Source organism: Crinia signifera, chromosome 4 (assembly GCF_055691185.1).
Source record: "Crinia signifera chromosome 4, ASM5569118v1, whole genome shotgun sequence".
Classification (NCBI taxonomy): domain Eukaryota; kingdom Metazoa; phylum Chordata; class Amphibia; order Anura; family Myobatrachidae; genus Crinia; species Crinia signifera.
The window spans coordinates 335,508,937-335,531,771 of NC_139220.1; the positions used below are offsets into that span (position 1 = coordinate 335,508,937).

General features: G+C 48.5%; 1 protein-coding gene across 4 annotated transcripts in view; it reads right to left on the bottom strand.

Moving 5' to 3' along the window:
* Nucleotides 1–22,835, bottom strand: part of CAMTA2 (calmodulin binding transcription activator 2) — a 116,613-nt gene that overhangs the window by 20,463 nt on the left and 73,315 nt on the right. For all 4 annotated transcript variants that reach the window (XM_083185785.1, XM_083185783.1, XM_083185784.1 and 1 more), the window contains exons 13-20: nt 14,744–14,925; nt 14,352–14,430; nt 12,599–12,875; nt 12,230–12,510; nt 11,948–12,132; nt 2,741–2,896; nt 2,433–2,652; nt 2,277–2,348 (exon numbers count right to left, since the gene is read on the bottom strand). In XM_083185785.1, coding sequence (XP_083041911.1) covers nt 2,277–2,348; nt 2,433–2,652; nt 2,741–2,896; nt 11,948–12,132; nt 12,230–12,510; nt 12,599–12,875; nt 14,352–14,430; nt 14,744–14,925 — 1,452 coding nt within the window. The remainder of the gene's footprint in view (nt 1–2,276; nt 2,349–2,432; nt 2,653–2,740; nt 2,897–11,947; nt 12,133–12,229; nt 12,511–12,598; nt 12,876–14,351; nt 14,431–14,743; nt 14,926–22,835) is intronic.

Sequence of the window (22,835 nt, forward strand, 5' to 3'; positions counted from 1 at the left end):
CCACTCGATCATGTCTATACTCCTCTCCACCACACAATCATGTCTATACTCCTCTCCACCACTCGATGATGTCTATATGCCTCTCCACCACTCGATGATGTCTATATGCCTCTCCACCACTCGATCATGTCTATACGCCTCTTCACCACTCGATCATGTCTATGTCCTCTCCACCACACGATCACGTCTATACTCCTCTCCACCACACGATGTTGTCTATACTCCTCTCCACCACACGATCATGTCTATGCTCCTCTCCACCACACGATCATGTCTATGTCCTCTCCACCACACGATCATGTCTATACTCCTCTCCACCACACGATTATGTCTATACTCCTCTCCACCACTCGATGATGTCTATACGCCTCTCCACCACACGATCATGTCTATACGCCTCTCCACCACTCGATCATGTCTATGTCCTCTCCACCACACGATCATGTCTATACTCCTCTCCACCACACGATCATGTCTACACTCCTCTCCACCACACGAATATGTCTATAATCGAGTGGTGGAGAGGAGTATAGACATGATCGTGTGGTGGAGAGGCGTATAGACGATCATGTCTATGCTCCTCTCCACCACTCGATGATGTCTATACTCCTCTCCACCACATGAATATGTCTATAATCCTCTCCACCACACGAACATGTCTATACTCCTCTCCACCACTTGATCATGTCAATGTCCTCTCCACCACACGATCATGTCTATAATCCTCTCCACCACTCGGTAATGTCTATACTCCTCTCCACCACACGATCATGTCTACACTCCTCTCCACCACACGATCATGTCTACACTCCTCTCCACCATACGAATAGGTCTATAATCCTCTCCACCACATGATCATGTCTATAATCCGCTCCACCACACGATCATGTCTATACTCCTCTCCACCGAATGATCATGTCTATATTCCTCTCCACCACACGATCATTTTCTATGTCCTCTCCACCACTCAATGTTGTCTATACTCCTCTCCACCGAACGATCATGTCTATATTCCTCTCCACCACACAATCATTTTCTATGTCATCTCCACCACACGATGATGTCTATACTTCTCTCCACCACACGAATATGTCTATAATCCTCTCCACCACACAAATACTTCTATACTCCCCTCCACCACACGATCATGTCTATACTCATCTCCACCACACAAACATGTCTATGCTCCTCTCCATCACAGGATGATGTCTATACTCCTCTCACCACACGATAATGTCTATGCTCCTCTCCACCACAGGTTGATGTATATACTCCTCTCCAATACATGAACATGTCTATGTCCTCTCCACCACACGATCATGTCTATAATACTCTCCACCACACGAACATGTCTATACTCCTCTTCACCACACGATCATGTCTATACTCCTCTCCACCACAAGAACATGTCTATACTCCTCTCCACCACTCGATGATGTCTATAATCCGCTCCACCACACGATCATGTCTATACTCCTCTCCACCACACGATTATGTCTATACTCCTCTCCACCACTCGATGATGTCTATAATCCGCTCCACCACACGATCATGTCTATACTCCTCTCCACTGAATGATCATGTCTATATTCCTCTCCACCACACGATCATTTTCTATGTCCTCTCCACCACACGATGATGTCTATAATCCTCTCCACCACACTATCATGTCTATACTCCTCTCCACCACACGAATATGTCTATAATCCTCTCCACCACACGAATATGTCTATAATCCTCTCCACCACACGAATATGTCTATAATCCTCTCCACCACACAAATATGTCTATGCTCCTCTCCACCACAGGATGATGTCTATACTCCTCTCCAATACATGAACATGTCTATGTCCTCTCCACCACACGATCATGTCTATACTACTCTCCACCACACGATCATGTGTATAATCCTCTCCACCACACGAACATGTCTATGCTCCTCTCCACCACATGATGATGTCTATGTCCTCTCCACCACACGATCATGTCTATGTTCTCTCAACAACTAGGTCATGAACATATACTCTCAAAAACACGGTCATGTCAATGGTTTCTTTACAACACGGTCATGTCTACATTTTCTCAATGGCACAATCACATAGACAGCACAGTTTAGTGTTTATCCCTAACCACATGGTCAGCACAGTAACCTTACTATGTCACGAGTTGGTATGACTTCTAGCAATTTTCAAGACTTACACGTTACAGGTACCATATACAAAGTGGTCTAGGACCGGTCTACAGAGACAACCCTTACACCCCTCTTATATCATTACCTGCTTGTATTTCCGGTAGCAACGCTGAATAACTGCAGCCGCCAGATCCTGTTGTTCCTTTAACCGTCGGCCCTGAATTTAAAAAAATGAGATCAAATCGTTACCAAGGGATATCTCGCTGTTTAATGGCACAAATCAGAGATGTAGCGGGCTCACCTTGTACTTGCGGAAGGCAGTTTGAATCACGCGAGCAGCCTCATACAGCTCCCGTTGCTCATGGTCAGAAAGGGTCAGCAGGGCAAACTCACTTTCCATGCGGCCACTACTTGAGGCACTAAGAAACTCAGACCATCGGGCAGCGCCAGGTGGGTCAAACCTTTCAAAGGAGATCTCTCCCAGGGGAGGAGGAGTGGTGGGGGATGGTGGGGCCTCCGACCTGGGAACACATACAATGATAAGGATTCAGCATATGTAGGGTAAAGAAGACTGGCGTAATTATGTCTGTGTAGACTTATTCTTCATACCTGGTCACCTTGACACGTAAGCCCTCCATGGATCTCCTGTTTCCTCTCTTGCTACGCTGCCCAAATGCTCCAATCTCTGCTCCCAGGCTGCTCCCATCCTCTCCCGGGTTCATCTGAGCAAAGCGAGCCAAGGCACGAGCAGCACGCAGCCCCTCTCTGCCAAAACACAACAGGGAGCGGGCTCTCCATTAGGGAGTGTTTGTAATCCTCACACATTACTGCACCATGCCATATACACACACAGCCCAGTACATACAGTACTGCACCATGCCATATACACAGCCCAGTACATACAGTACTACACCATGCCATATACACACACAGCCCAGTACATACAGTACTACACCATGCCATATACACACACAGCCCAGTACATACAGTACTGCACCATGCCATATACACACACACACACAGCCCAGTACATACACTACTACACCATGCCATATATACACACAGCCCAGTACATACACTACTACACCATGCCATATATACACACAGCCCAGTACATACACTACTACACCATGCCATATATACACACAGCCCTGTACATACACTACTACACCATGCCATATATACACACAGCCCAGTACAGACACTACTACACCATGCCATATATACACACAGCCCAGTACATACACTACTACACCATGCCATATACACACACACACACAGCCCAGTACATACAGTACTGCACCATGTCATATACACACACACACACACAGCCCAGTACATACACTACTACACCATGCCATAAATACACACACAGCCCAGTACATACACTACTACACCATGCCATATATACACACAGCCCAGTACATACACTACTACACCATGCCATATACACACACAGCCCAGTACAGACACTACTACACCATGCCATCTATACACACAGCCCAGTACATACACTGCTACACCATGCCATATATACACACAGCCCAGTACAGACACTACTACACCATGCCATATACACACACAGCCCAGTACATACACTACTACACCATGCCATATATACACACACAGCCCAGTACAGACACCACTACACCATGCCATATATACACACAGCCCAGTACATACACTACTACACCATGCCATATACACACACAGCCCAGTACAGACACTACTACACCATGCCATATATACACACAGCCCAGTACAGACACTACTACACCATGCCATATACACACACAGCCCAGTACATACACTACTACACCATGCCATATATATACACACACACAGCCCAGTACAGACAGTACTACACCATGCCATATATACACACAGCTCAGTACATACAGTACTGCACCATGCCATATACACAGACAGCCCAGTACATACACTACTACACCATGCCATATATACACACAGCCCAGTACATACACTACTACACCATGCCATATACACACACAGCCCAGTACATACAGTACTGCACCATGTCATATACACACAGCCCAGTACATACACTACTACACCATGCCATATATACACACAGCCCAGTACATACACTACTACACCATGCCATATATACACACAGCCCAGTACATACAGTACTGCACCATGTCATATACACACACACACACACACACAGCCCAGTACATACAGTACTGCACCATGTCATATACACACACACACACACACACACAGCCCAGTACATACACTACTACACCATGCCATAAATACACACACAGCCCAGTACATACACTACTACACCATGCCATATATACACACAGCCCAGTACAGACACTACTACACCATGCCATATATACACACAGCTCAGTACATACAGTACTGCACCATGCCATATACACACACAGCCCAGTACATACACTACTACACCATGCCATATATACACACACAACCCAGTACAGACACTACTACACCATGCCATATATACACACAGCCCAGTACAGACACTACTACACCATGCCATATATACACACAGCTCTGTACATACAGTACTGCACCATGCCATATACACACACAGCCCAGTACATACACTACTACACCATGCCATATATACACACACAGCCCAGTACAGACACTACTACACCATGCCATATATACACACACAGCCCAGTACATACACTACTACACCATGCCATATATACACACACAGCCCAGTACATACACTACTACACCATGCCATATACACACACAGCCCAGTACATACACTTCTACACCATGCCATATATACACACAGCCCAGTACATACACTACTACACCATGTCATATATACACACACAGCCCAGTACAGACACTACTACACCATGCCATATATACACACACAGCCCAGTACAGACAGTACTGCACCATGTCATATACACACACACAGCCCAGTACATACACTACTACACCATGCCATATATACACACACACAGCCCAGTACATACAGTACTGCACCATGTCATATACACACACACACAGCCCAGTACATACACTACTACACCATGCCATATATACACACACAGCCCAGTAAATACACTACTACACCATGCCATATATACACACACATCCCAGTACAGACACTACTACACCATGCCATATATACACACACAGTCCAGTACATACACTACTACACCATGCCATATATACACACACAGCCCAGTACAGACACTACTACACCATGCCATATATACACACAGCCCAGTACAGACATTACTACACCATGCCATATACACACACAGCCCAGTACATACATTACTACACCATGCCATATATACACACAGCCCAGTACATACACTACTACACCATTCCATATACACACACAGCCCAGTACATACACTACTACACCATGCCATATACATACACATAGCCCAGTACAGACACTACTACACCATGCCATATACACACAGCCCAGTACATACACTACTACACCATGCCATATATACACACAGCCCAGTACAGACACTACTACACCATGCCATATATACACACACAGCCCAGTACATACACTACTACACCATGCCATATATACACACACAGCCCAGTACAGACACCACTACACCATGCCATATATACACACACAGCCCAGTACAGACACTACTACACCATGCCATATATACACACACAGCCCAGTACAGACACTACTACACCATGTCATATATACACACACACAGCCCAGTACTGACACTACTACACCATGCCATATATACACACAACCCAGTACATACACTACTACACCATGCCATATATACACACACAGCCCAGTACAGACACTACTACACCATGCCATATACACACAAAGCCCAGTATATACACTACTACACCATGCCATATATACACACACACAGCCCAGTACATACACTACTACACCATGCCATATATACACACACAGCCCAGTACAGACACTACTACACCATGCCATATATACACACACAGCCCAGTACATACACTACTACACCATGCCATATATACACACACAGCCCAGTACAGACACTACTACACCATGCCATATATACACACAGCCCAATACATACACTACTACACCATGCTATATATACACACACAGCCCAGTACAGACACTACTACACCATGCCATATACACACACAGCCCAGTACAGACACTACTACACCATGCCATATATACACACAGCCCAGTACAGTCACTACTACACCATGCCATATATACACACACAGCCCAGTACATACCCTACTACACCATGCCATATATACACACACAGCCCAGTACATACAGTACTGCACCATGTCATATACACACACACACAGCCCAGTACATACACTAATACACCATGCCATATATACACACACAGCCCAGTACATACAGTACTGCACCATGTCATATAGACACACACAGCCCAGTACAGACACTACTACACCATGCCATATATACACACACAGCCCAGTACATACCCTACTACACCATGCCATATATACACACACAGCCCAGTACATACAGTACTGCACCATGCCATATATACACACAGCCCAGTACAGACACTACTACACCATGCCATATATACACACAGCCCAGTACATACACTACTACACCATGCCATATACACACACAGCCCAGTACATACAGTACTGCACCATGTCATATACACACACACACACACAGCCCAGTACATACACTACTACACCATGCCATATATACACACAGCCCAGTACATACACTACTACACCATGCCATATATACACACACAGCCCAGTAAATACACTACTACACCATGCCATATATACACACACATCCCAGTACAGACACTACTACACCATGCCATATATACACACACAGTCCAGTACATACACTACTACACCATGCCATATATACACACACAGCCCAGTACAGACACTACTACACCATGCCATATATACACACAGCCCAGTACAGACACTACTACACCATGCCATATACACACACAGCCCAGTACATACATTACTACACCATGCCATATATACACACAGCCCAGTACATACACTACTACACCATTCCATATACACACACAGCCCAGTACATACACTACTACACCATGCCATATACATACACATAGCCCAGTACAGACACTACTACACCATGCCATATACACACAGCCCAGTACATACACTACTACACCATGCCATATATACACACAGCCCAGTACAGACACTACTACACCATGCCATATATACACACACAGCCCAGTACATACACTACTACACCATGCCATATATACACACACAGCCCAGTACAGACACCACTACACCATGCCATATATACACACACAGCCCAGTACAGACACTACTACACCATGCCATATATACACACACAGCCCAGTACAGACACTACTACACCATGTCATATATACACACACACAGCCCAGTACTGACACTACTACACCATGCCATATATACACACAACCCAGTACATACACTACTACACCATGCCATATATACACACACAGCCCAGTACAGACACTACTACACCATGCCATATACACACAAAGCCCAGTATATACACTACTACACCATGCCATATATACACACACACAGCCCAGTACATACACTACTACACCATGCCATATATACACACACAGCCCAGTACAGACACTACTACACCATGCCATATATACACACACAGCCCAGTACATACACTACTACACCATGCCATATATACACACACAGCCCAGTACAGACACTACTACACCATGCCATATATACACACAGCCCAATACATACACTACTACACCATGCTATATATACACACACAGCCCAGTACAGACACTACTACACCATGCCATATACACACACAGCCCAGTACAGACACTACTACACCATGCCATATATACACACAGCCCAGTACAGACACTACTACACCATGCCATATATACACACACAGCCCAGTACATACCCTACTACACCATGCCATATATACACACACAGCCCAGTACATACAGTACTGCACCATGTCATATACACACACACACAGCCCAGTACATACACTAATACACCATGCCATATATACACACACAGCCCAGTACATACAGTACTGCACCATGTCATATAGACACACACAGCCCAGTACAGACACTACTACACCATGCCATATATACACACACAGCCCAGTACATACCCTACTACACCATGCCATATATACACACACAGCCCAGTACATACAGTACTGCACCATGCCATATATACACACAGCCCAGTACAGACACTACTACACCATGCCATATATACACACAGCCCAGTACATACACTACTACACCATGCCATATACACACACAGCCCAGTACATACAGTACTGCACCATGTCATATACACACACACACACACACACACACACACACACACAGCCCAGTACATACACTACTACACCATGCCATATATACACACAGCCCAGTACAGACACTACTACACCATGCCATATATACACACACAGCCCAGTACAGACACTACTACACCATGCCATATATACACACACAGCCCAGTACATACACTACTACACCATGCCATATATACACACACAGCCCAGTACAGACACTACTACACCATGTCATATATACACACAGTCCAGTACATACACTACACCATGCCATATATACACACACAGCCCAGACACTACTACACCATGCCATTTATACACACACAGCCCAGTACAGACACTACTACACCATGCCATATACACACACACAGCCCAGTACATACACTACTACACCATGCCATATACACACACACACAGCCCAGTACAGACACTACTACACCATGCCATATATACACACAGCCCAGTACAGACAGTACTGGACCATGTCATATACACACACACAGCCCAGTACAGACACTACTACACCATGCCATATATACACACAGCCCAATACATATACCACTACACCATGCTATATATACACACACAGCCCAGTACAGACACTACTACACCATGCCATATATATACACACACAGTCCAGTACAGACACTACTACACCATGCCATATATACACACACAGCCCAGTACAGACACTACTACACCATGCCATATATACACACAAAGCCCAGTATATACACTACTACACCATGCCATACATACACACACAGCCCAGTACAGACACCACTACACCATGCCATATATACACACACAGCCCAGTACAGACACTACTACACCATGCCATATATACACACACAGCCCAGTACAGACACTACTACACCATGCCATATATACACACACAGCCCAGTACAGACACTTCTACACCATGCCATATATACACACACAGCCCAGTACATACACTTCTACACCATGCCATATATACACACACAGCCCAGTACATACACTACTACACCATGCCATATATACACACACAGCCCAGTACAGACACTACTACACCATGCCATATATACACACACAGCCCAGTACAGACACTACTACACATGCCATATATACACACAGCCCAGTACAGACACTACTACACCATGCCATATACACACACAGCCCAGTACAGACACTACTACACCATGCCATATATACACACACAGCCCAGTACAGACACTTCTACACCATGCCATATATACACACACAGCCCAGTACATACACTTCTACACCATGCCATATATACACACACAGCCCAGTACATACACTACTACACCATGCCATATATACACACACAGCCCAGTACAGACACTACTACACCATGCCATATATACACACACAGCCCAGTACATACACTACTACACCATGCCATATATACACACACAGCCCAGTACATACACTACTACACCATGCCATATACACACACAGCCCAGTACATACACTTCTACACCATGCCATATATACACACAGCCCAGTACATACACTACTACACCATGTCATATATACACACACAGCCCAGTACAGACACTACTACACCATGCCATATATACACACACAGCCCAGTACAGACAGTACTGCACCATGTCATATACACACACACAGCCCAGTACATACACTACTACACCATGCCATATATACACACACACAGCCCAGTACATACAGTACTGCACCATGTCATATACACACACACACACAGCCCAGTACATACACTACTACACCATGCCATATATACACACACAGCCCAGTAAATACACTACTACACCATGCCATATATACACACACATCCCAGTACAGACACTACTACACCATGCCATATATACACACACAGTCCAGTACATACACTACTACACCATGCCATATATACACACACAGCCCAGTACAGACACTACTACACCATGCCATATATACACACAGCCCAGTACAGACACTACTACACCATGCCATATACACACACAGCCCAGTACATACATTACTACACCATGCCATATATACACACAGCCCAGTACATACACTACTACACCATTCCATATACACACACAGCCCAGTACATACACTACTACACCATGCCATATACATACACATAGCCCAGTACAGACACTACTACACCATGCCATATACACACAGCCCAGTACATACACTACTACACCATGCCATATATACACACAGCCCAGTACAGACACTACTACACCATGCCATATATACACACACAGCCCAGTACATACACTACTACACCATGCCATATATACACACACACAGCCCAGTACAGACACCACTACACCATGCCATATATACACACACAGCCCAGTACAGACACTACTACACCATGCCATATATACACACACAGCCCAGTACAGACACTACTACACCATGTCATATATACACACACACAGCCCAGTACTGACACTACTACACCATGCCATATATACACACAACCCAGTACATACACTACTACACCATGCCATATATACACACACAGCCCAGTACAGACACTACTACACCATGCCATATACACACAAAGCCCAGTATATACACTACTACACCATGCCATATATACACACACACACAGCCCAGTACAGACACTACTACACCATGCCATATATACACACACAGCCCAGTACAGACACTTCTACACCATGCCATATATACACACACAGCCCAGTACATACACTTCTACACCATGCCATATATACACACACAGCCCAGTACATACACTACTACACCATGCCATATATACACACACAGCCCAGTACAGACACTACTACACCATGCCATATATACACACACAGCCCAGTACAGACACTACTACACATGCCATATATACACACAGCCCAGTACAGACACTACTACACCATGCCATATACACACACAGCCCAGTACAGACACTACTACACCATGCCATATATACACACACAGCCCAGTACAGACACTTCTACACCATGCCATATATACACACACAGCCCAGTACATACACTTCTACACCATGCCATATATACACACACAGCCCAGTACATACACTACTACACCATGCCATATATACACACACAGCCCAGTACAGACACTACTACACCATGCCATATATACACACACAGCCCAGTACAGACACTACTACACATGCCATATATACACACAGCCCAGTACAGACACTACTACACCATGCCATATACACACACACAGCCCAGTACAGACACTACTACACCATGCCATATATACACACACAGCCCAGTACAGACACTACTATACCATGCCATATATATACACAGCCCAGTACACTACTACACCATGCCATATACACACACACACAGCCCTGTACAGACACTACTACACCATGCCATATACACACACACACAGCCCTGTACAGACACTACTACACCATGCCATATATATACACAGCACAACATATACACTAAAATACTGACCCATGGGGGGGGAATCCAGGCATCTGGTCAGCGGTGTCCAGGTAGCTAGCAAGCCAAGCCATGGTCTTGCTAAGGTTGCCTGACCTCTCTCGGAGGACCCCAGGTTCAGCGGCTGTGAAGTCATCCTGCTTTATTCGGTCTGGTGTGGCCTCTATGATCTGTTCTGCGAGGGTGACCATATCAACCTGGGACAGAGAAGATAGAGGACGTGAAGGAGTGCAGGAGAGTGCCCAAGGTGTAAGATGGGGAGAAGTGACAGATACAGGTGGAAGGGAACGTTACCTGCAGATAGTCATGGTTCTCTGTGTCCTCTCTGTATTCCAGCAGATCTGCTTCATCTACTCCAGGAGAATCCAGATAGCCAGCATGTTCTACCGTGTCCTCCAGTTCCCAGGCCGCAGCTCCCAGCATCCTAGAATTAGGGGATGTCTCTATAGGGGTGTCTTGGCTACTTTCAGGGCTGCAATCAGGGGACCCCCTTAAGGCTGAGCTACTGGAATAGGCAGATGTAATGGAGATGGAGCCATCTGACACTTCGGAAGGTGATGGAAGACTGCTGAGACCTTGATAAAGAGATATATATACATTGCGTTGGTGAAGGCCATCTCCTATCCATACAGACAAGCTACACAATAGTACTGGCGCCATTACCGGTGTCTGCGCTTGTAGAGAGCGGAGAAAGCCCTCGGCCGATGTCCTGGTTCCCCATCAGCGAGTGCCAGTTAGATGCGTGCAAGTCGGTGAAGTTCCCTGGTGTCACCTCCTGCCTATGCATCTCCTCCAGCGTGGATGCCAGCTTAACATGACCTCGGGATCGGGCAACCCCAAGGGGAAGTCGCCCCAAAGAATCCGGGATGGAAAGAGCCCGGCAGTCCCAGCGGAAGAGTAGGGTGGCAGCTTCGGTGTGTCCAAGGGCGCAAGCCCACATCTGGGAGAGGGGATGCAGATCACAGACAAAGGTTGCAGAGACTACAGACGGAGATGACAGAGACTACAGACGGAGATGGGGGAAGACTACAGACGGAGATGGGGGAAGACTACAGACGGAGATGGGGGAAGACTACAGACGGAGACGGGGGAAGACTACAGACGGAGATGGGGGAAGACTACAGACGGAGATGGGGGAAGACTACAGACGGAGATGGGGGAAGACTACAGACTGAGATGGGGGAAGACTACAGACTGAGATGGGGGAAGACTACAGACAGAGATGGGGGATGACTACAGACGGAGATGGGGGAAGACTACAGACAGAGATGGGGGAAGACTACAGACAAAGATGGGGGACGACTACAGACGGAGATGGGGGGAGACTACAGACGGAGATGGGGGGAGACTACAGACGGAGATGGGGGGAGACTACAGACGGAGATGGGCAGAGACTACAGACGGAGATGGCGGAGACTAGAGACTGAGATGGCGGAGACTAGAGACTGAGATGGCGGAGACTAGAGACTGAGATGGCGGAGACTAGAGATTGAGATGGCGGAGACTAGAGACTGAGATGGCGGATACTAGAGACTGAGATGGGGGAGACTAGAGACTGAGATGGGGGAGACTAGAGACTGAGATGGGGGAGACTAGAGACTGAGATGGGGGAGACTACAGACGGAGATGGGGGAGACTACAGACGGAGATGGGGGAAGACTACAGACGGTGATGACAGGGACTACAGACAGAGATGGCGGAGAATACAGACGTAGATGGGGGAGACTACAGACGGAGATGGGGGAAGACTACAGACAGAGATGGGGGAAGACTACAGACAGAGATGGGGAAGACTACAGACAGAGATGGGGAAGACTACAGACAGAGATGGGGAAGACTACAGACGGTGAGGACAGGGACTACAGACAGAGATTTCAGGGACTACAGACAGTGATGACAGGGACTACAGACAGAGATGACAGGGACTACAGACAGAGATGACAGGGACTACAGACAGAGATGACAGGGACTACAGACAGAGATGACAGGGACTACAGACAGAGATGACAGGGACTACAGACAGAGAGGACAGGGACTACAGACAGAGATGACAGGGACTACAGACAGAGATGACAGGGACTACAGACAGAGATGACAGGGACTACAGACAGAGATGACAGGACTACAGACAGTGATGACAGGGACTACAGACAGAGATGACAGGGACTACAGACAGAGATGACAGGACTACAGACAGAGATGACAGGACTACAGACAGTGATGACAGGGACTACAGACAGAGATGACAGGGACTACAGACAGTGATGACAGGGACTACAGACAGAGATGACAGGGACTACAGACAGAGATGACAGGGACTACAGACAGAGATGACAGGGACTACAGACAGAGATAATAGGGACTACAGACAGACATGACAGGGACTACAGACAGACATGACACTGAGTGTGCTCACCAGGGGAGTGCAGGAGAAGTGATCCACATTCAGAGGGTCCACCTCCAGCTCCACCGCTAGGCTCTGGGAGTGGATGCTCCTGGAAACAGTATTATAAGACACAGTTATAAACATCCTGTTACCAGGGACACGCAGCATGTGTGTGTGGTCTATACTCAATGACACATGCAGTATGTGTAGAATAGGAAGCTAGAACTCTCAGTCCTATAAAATGCCTACATAGGGACAGAAATGTATGTATGGGGGGGGGGGGGGGGGGCAGATGCGCCAATGAGGCATGGCTTACCCATCACATAAGGCCACCCGCCCCAGTGTCCAGCCTCGGTCGGGCCACGTGTGGTGCACCAGTGCTCTAAGCCGTACTATGCGGTTACACTGATTTACCCACTCACCTCCACTGTATCAGGGTCTCAATGAGACGCGCATACCCCTGCGCCGCTGCCAGGTGCAGCAGAGTCATCCCGCGGAAACTCATCTCGTGGGCAAGAAGATCAGACGTCACCCAGCAGGACTGCGCCATCATTTTCTCACATACAGCCACCAGTCTGGTCTCGAAGGAGTCCGCTGCCGACACCTGCAAGCACGGAAAATGCCATTACCCTACATGGACATGCTCAAGCCTTATCTGATTCCCGCAGCCAATGGAGCTGTTGTCACAGTGAAGATGTGGTGCTGTCGCCCTAACGAGGTGGTGCCTGATGGTGGCAGTGCTGTCAAAGTAAGGAGGCGGGGCCTGATAGCGGCAGTGCTGTCACAGTAACGAGGTGGGGCCTGATGGTGGCAGTGCTGTCAAAGTAAGGAGGCGGGGCCTGATAGCGGCAGTGCTGTCCCAGTAAGGAGGCGGGGACTGATAGTGGCAGTGCTGTCCCAGTAAGGAGGCGGGGCCTGATAGCGGCAGTGCTGTCCCAGTAAGGAGGCGGGGCCTGATAGCGGCAGCGCTGTCACAGTAAGGAGGCGGGGCCTGATAGCAGCAGCGCTGTCACAGTAAGCGAGTCTGGAGCCGTTAGTGTTATTGATACAAGAATTGTCTCTGAAAGAACACTCTGAGCTCTCTTGCTTCTAGAGCCGTCACCCGGAGGTAGAAGTATCTTATTAGGACACACAGAGCACCGTGGGATAAATGCTGTAAGAAGCCGGATGCCACTACTGAGTATAGGATGGCAGGTGGGGTGACACAGGACAGACTAGAGAGATAATGTGCAATGGTTGGAGAGATCCCCTATCCTGGTTACAATGTCTCACCATTGCACAGACACCTCACGCCTGACCCCACACAGTGACCGCAGCTGTGGAAAATAAGGGCTGTAACTGAAGACGCATATAATCCACTTAGTAAATCTCATATGACGTCTAATGGAAACAGACGATGCAACCCCCCCCCCCCCCTGTTCCCAGCTCGTATAGAACCACAGGGACATACACACGGGAGAACGGGTATACACAGACAGGGACATATACACGGGAGAACGGGTATACACAGACAGACAGGGACATATACACGGGAGGACGGGTATACACAGACAGACAGGGACATATACACGGGAGGACAGGTATACACAAACAGGGACATAGACACGGGAGGACGGGTGTACACAGACAGACAGGGACACATACACGGGAGGATGGGTATACACAAACAGGGACATAGACACGGGAGGACGGGTATACACAGGCAGACAGGGACATATACACGGGAGGACGGGTATACACAGGAGGACGGGTATACACAGACAGGGACATATGCACGGGAGAACGGGTATACACACACAGACGGGGACATATACACGGGAGGACGGGTATACACAGGCAGACAGGGACATATACACGGGAGGACGGGTATACACAGGAGGACGGGTATACACAGACAGGGACATATGCACGGGAGAACGGGTATACACACACAGACGGGGACATATACACGGGAGGACGGGTATACACAGGCAGACAGGGACATACACACGGGAGGATGGGTATACACAGACAGACAGGGACATATACACGAGAGGACCGGTATACACAGACAGACAGGGACATATAGACAGGAGGACGGGTATACACAGGCAGACAGGGACATATACAAGGGAGGACAGGTGTACACAGACAGACAGGGACATATACACGGGAGGACGGGTATACACAGACTGACAGTGACATACACACGGGAGGACAGGTATACACAGACAGACAGGGACATACACATGGGAGGACGGGTATACACAGACAGACAGGGACATATACACGGGAGGACGGGTATACACATGCAGACAGGGACATATACATGGGAGGACGGGTATACACAGACAGCAGGGACATACACACGGGAGGATGGGTATATACACGCAGACAGGGACATATACACGGGAGGACGGGTATACACATGCAGACAGGGACATATAGACAGGAGGACGGGTATACACAGACAGACAGGGACATATACACGGGAGGACGGGTATACACAGACAGACAGGGACATATACACGGGAGGATAGGTATACACAGACAGGGACATATAGACGGGAAGACGGGTATACAGAGACAGACAGGGACATATAGACGGGAAGACATGTATACAGAGACAGACAGGGACATATACATTGGAAAACGGGTATACACAGACAGACAGGGACATATACACGGGAGGACAGGTATACACAGACAGACAGGGACATACACACGGGAGGATGGGTATATACACGCAGACGGGGACATACACACGGGAGGACGGGTATACACAGGCAGACAGGGACATACACACGGGAGGATGGGTATACACAGACAGACAGGGACATATACACGGGAGGACGGGTATACACAGACAGACAGGGACATATACACGGGAGGACGGGTATACACAGACAGACAGGGACATATACACGGGAGGACGGGTATACACAGACAGACAGCCAGGGACATATACACCGGAGGACGGGAATACACTGAAAGGGACATACACACGGGAGGACGGGTATACACTGAAAGGGAGATACACACGGGAGGACGGGTATACACAGACAGCAGGGACATACACACGGGAGGATGGGTATACAATGACAGGGACATATACACCGGAGGACGGGTATACACAGACAGAGACATATACTCGGGAGGACGGGTATACACAGACAGGGACATATACACGGTAGGACGGGTATACAATGACAGGGACATATACATGGGAGGATGGGTATACACAGACAGGGACATATACATGGGAGGACGGGTATACACAGAAAGGAACATATACACGGGAGGACGGGTATACACAGGCAGACAGGGACATATACACGGGAGGACGGGTATACACAGACAGACAGGGACATATACACAGACAGACAGGGACATATACATGGGAGGACGGGTATACACAGACAGTAACATATACACGGGAGGACGGGTATACACAGACAGACAGGAACATATACACGAGAGGACGGGTATACACAGAAAGACAGGGAAATATACAAGGGAGGACGGGTATACACAGACAGGGACATATACACGGGAGGACAGGTATACACAGACAGACAGGGACATACACACGGGAGGATGGGTATATACATGCAGACAGGGACATACACACGGGAGGACGGGTATACACAGGCAGACAGGGACATACACACGGGAGGATGGGTATACACAGACAGACAGGGACATATACACGGGAGGACGGGTATACACATGCAGACAGGGACATATACACGGGAGGACGGATGTACACAGACAGACAGGGACACATACACGGGAGGACGGGTATACACAGACAGACAGCCAGGGACATATACACCGGAGGACGGGAATACACTGAAAGGGACATACACACGGGAGGACGGGTATACACTGAAAGGGAGATACACACGGGAGGACGGGTATACACAGACAGCAGGGACATACACACGGGAGGATGGGTATACAATGACAGGGACATATACACCGGAGGACGGGTATACACAGACAGAGACATATACACGGGAGGACGGGTATACACTAAAAGGGAGATACACACGGGAGGACGGGTATACACAGACAGCAGGGACATACACACGGGTATACAATGACAGGGACATATACACCGGAGGACGGGTATACACAGACAGAGACATATACACGGGAGGACGGGTATACACAGACAGGGACATATACACGGTAGGACGGGTATACAATGACAGGGACATATACATGGGAGGACGGGTATACACAGACAGGGACATATACATGGGAGGACGGGTATACACAGAAAGGAACATATACACGGGAGGACGGGTATACACAGGCAGACAGGGACATATACACGGGAGGACGGGTATACACAGACAGACAGGGACATATACACAGACAGGGACATATACACAGACAGACAGGGACATATACACGGGAGGACGGGTATACACAGACAGACAGGAACATATACACGAGAGGACGGGTATACACAGAAAGACAGGGAAATATACAAGGGAGGACGGGTATACACAGACAGGGACATATACACGGGAGCACAGAATGACAGATATGCACACAGGCAGATGGACGGGGCACACACAGTACTAAGTAAAATTATTCGGGAGGTGTGTAAAAATGCTGATTAAATTATTTAAATAATAGACCTGTTATTCATTTATTTTTATCAATTAACAAAACTCAAAGTGAATGACCAGAAGAGAAATCCCATCAGTACTTAGAGTGACCACCCTTTGTCTTCTATGTACTATGCACACAGATCTGAAGGAACTCGGCAGGGAGGTTCCTTGGAGAACTAACCGCAGACCTTCTGTGGTGTCGCTTGCTCAGATCCCAGGCAGACTCCACGTGTTGGGGTCAGAGCTCTGTGGAGACTCAGATCATCCCTTCCAGGACTCCTTGTTCTTCTGTACGCTGAAGACAGTTCTTACTGACATTGGCTGGATGTTTGGGGTCATTGTCCTGCTGCAGAGTAATTCTGGACACAATACGACACCTCCCTGATGGTATTACATGATGGATAAGTACCTGCCTGTACCTCTCTGCACTGAGGACTCCGTTACTCCTGACCAAATCCCCCACTCAGATTGCCCCAAACTTGCACTGAACCTTCACGCTGCCTCACTGCTGCCTGCAGACGCACAGTACTGTACCACTCCCCAGTTCTGGAACAAGCCGCAGTCTGTTACAGACGTATATCTCACATTGCGTCTCCTCAGTCCAGAGCACCTGCTGCCTGTTCTGCTGCACCCCAGTTCCTATGTTTTCGTGCATAGCGCAAAGCCTTGTTTCCACGTCGAAGGTATGGCGTTTTGGCCACAAATCTTCCATGAAGACCACTTTCGCCGGAACAGTAGATGGGTGTACCTGGGTCCCCCTGGTGTCTGCCAGCTCTGACCTGATGGCACTGCTTCTGATCTCTAAGGGAAGTAATCATGTTGTCTCTTATATCTGATGCCCTAAGTTTCCTTGGCCGACCACTGCATCTATGGTCCTCAATGTTGCCCAATTCTTGGCGCTTCTTCACAAGAGCTTGAACAGCCTGAAACCCCAGTCTGCTTTGAAAACTTTGCCTGGGAGAGACCTTGTTGATGCAGTATAACTACCCTGTGCTTCATTGCTGTGCTCAGTCTAGCCATGGTATATGTAGGACCTGTGCAATGAAACGGTCTTCCACAGCCTCACCTTTGTAGCTGTTACTCACCCAGTTTTAAGCCTATTACACAGCTGTTTCTGTTTCAGTTAATGAAATGTGTTTCAACCTACATATGAAAATGATGATCATGATCACCTGGTTGGTATGATTGGTTAATTATACACCTGACTATAATCCAACAGAATCCATGACTATGTGTACCTAGAAGTACTGATGCTGGGGTGAAGGCAAAGCGAGGTCACACCAAATACTGATGTGATTTAAATTTCTCTTCTGTTCATTAACTTTGCAATTTGCTAATTGATATCAAAATAATCGATTTACAATTCCAATTTTTAAATCATTCTTTCTTCAGTATTTTTTCCAGATCTGTCTAAAACTAACAAGGCGTATGACGGAGAAGGATATACATGGAAGGGCGGAATGACGGGCACACACACAGGCGTATGATGGACAAGGCTATACGTGAAAGGGTGGGATGACGGGCACACACACGGGCGTATGACAGACAAGGATATACATGGAAGGGTGGAATGACGGGCACACACACGGGTGTATGACAGACAAGGATATACGTGGAAGGGTGGAATGACGGGCACACACACGGGCGTATGACTGACAACGGACAAGGATATACGTGGAAGGGTGGAATGACGAGCACACACACAGGCGTATGACGGAGAAGGATATACGTGGAAGGGTGGGATGATGGGCACACACACGGGTGTATGACAGACAAGGATATACGTGGAAGGGTGGGATGACGGGCACACACACGGGCGTATGATGGACGAGGATATACGTGGAAGGGTGGAATGACGGGCACACACACGGGCGTATGACGGACGAGGATATACGTGGAAGGGTGGAATGACGGGCACACACACGGGCGTATGACGGATGAGAATATACGTGGAAGGGTGGGATGACGGGCACACACACAGGCGTATGACGGAGAAGGATATACGTGGAAGGGTGGGATGACGGGCACACACACAGGCGTATGATGGACAAGGATATACGTGGAAGGGTGGGATGATGGGCACACACACGGGTGTATGACAGACAAGGATATACGTGGAAGGGTGGGATGACGGGCACACACACGGGCGTATGATGGACGAGGATATACGTGGAAGGGTGGAATGACGGGCACACACACGGGCGTATGACGGACGAGGATATACGTGGAAGGGTGGAATGACGGGCACACACACGGGCGTATGACGGACGAGGATATACGTGGAAGGGTGGGATGACGGGCACACACACGGGCGTATGACGGAGAAGGGTATACGTGGAAGGGTGGGATGACGGGCACACACACGGGCGTATGACGGAGAAGGGTATACGTGGAAGGGTGGGATGACGGGCACACACACGGGCGTATGACGGACGAGGATATACGTGGAAGGGTGGGATGACGGGCACACACACGGGCGTATGACAGACAAGGATATACGTGGAAGGGTGGGATGACGGGCACACACACAGGCGTATGATGGACAAGGATATACGTGAAAGGGTGGGATGACGGGCACACACACGGGCATATGACGGACGAGGATATACGTGGAAGGGTGGGATGACGGGCACACACACGGGCGTATGACGGACAAGGATATACGTGGAAGGGTGGGATGACGGGCACACACACAGGCGTATGACAGACAAGGATATACGTGGAAGGGTGGGATGACGGGCACACACATGGGCGTATGACGGACGAGGATATACGTGGAAGGGTGGGATGACGGGCACACACACAGGCGTATGACAGACAAGGATATACGTGGAAGGGTGGGATGACGGGCACACACACGGGCATAGGACGGACGAGGATATACGTGGAAGGGTGGGATGACGGGCACACACACGGGCGTATGACAGACAAGGATATACGTGGAAGGGTGGGATGACGGGCACACACACAGGCGTATGATGGACAAGGATATACGTGAAAGGGTGGGATGACGGGCACACACACGGGCATATGACGGACGAGGATATACGTGGAAGGGTGGGATGACGGGCACACACACGGGCGTATGACGGACAAGGATATACGTGGAAGGGTGGGATGACGGGCACACACACAGGCGTATGACAGACAAGGATATACGTGGAAGGGTGGGATGACGGGCACACACACAGGCGTATGATGGACGAGGATATACGTGGAAGGGTGGGATGACGGGCACACACATGGGCGTATGACGGACGAGGATATACGTGGAAGGGTGGGATGACGGGCACACACACGGGCATAGGACGGACGAGGATATACGTGGAAGGGTGGGATGACGGGCACACACATGGGCGTATGACGGACAAGGATATACATGGAAGGGTGGGATGACGGGCACACACACAGGCGTATGACGGAGAAGGATATACGTGGAAGGGTGGGATGACGGGCACACACACGGCGTATGACGGAGAAGGATATACGTGGAAGGGTGGGATGACGGGCACACACACAGGCGTATGACGGAGAAGGATATACGTGGAAGGGTGGGATGACGGGCACACACACAGGCGTATGACTGACAAGGATATACGTGGAAGGGTGGAATGACGGGCACACACACAGGCGTATGACTGACAACGGACAAGGATATACGTGGAAGGGTGGAATGACGGGCACACACACGGGCATATGAGAGACAAGGATATACATGGAAGGGTGGGATGATGGGCACACACACGGGCGTATGACGGACGAGGATATACGTGGAAGGGTGGGATGACGGGCACATACACGGGCATATGAGAGACAAGGCTATACGTGGAAGGGTGGGATGACGGGCACACACATGGGCGTATGACGGACAAGGATATACGTGGAAGGGTAGGATGACGGGCACACACAC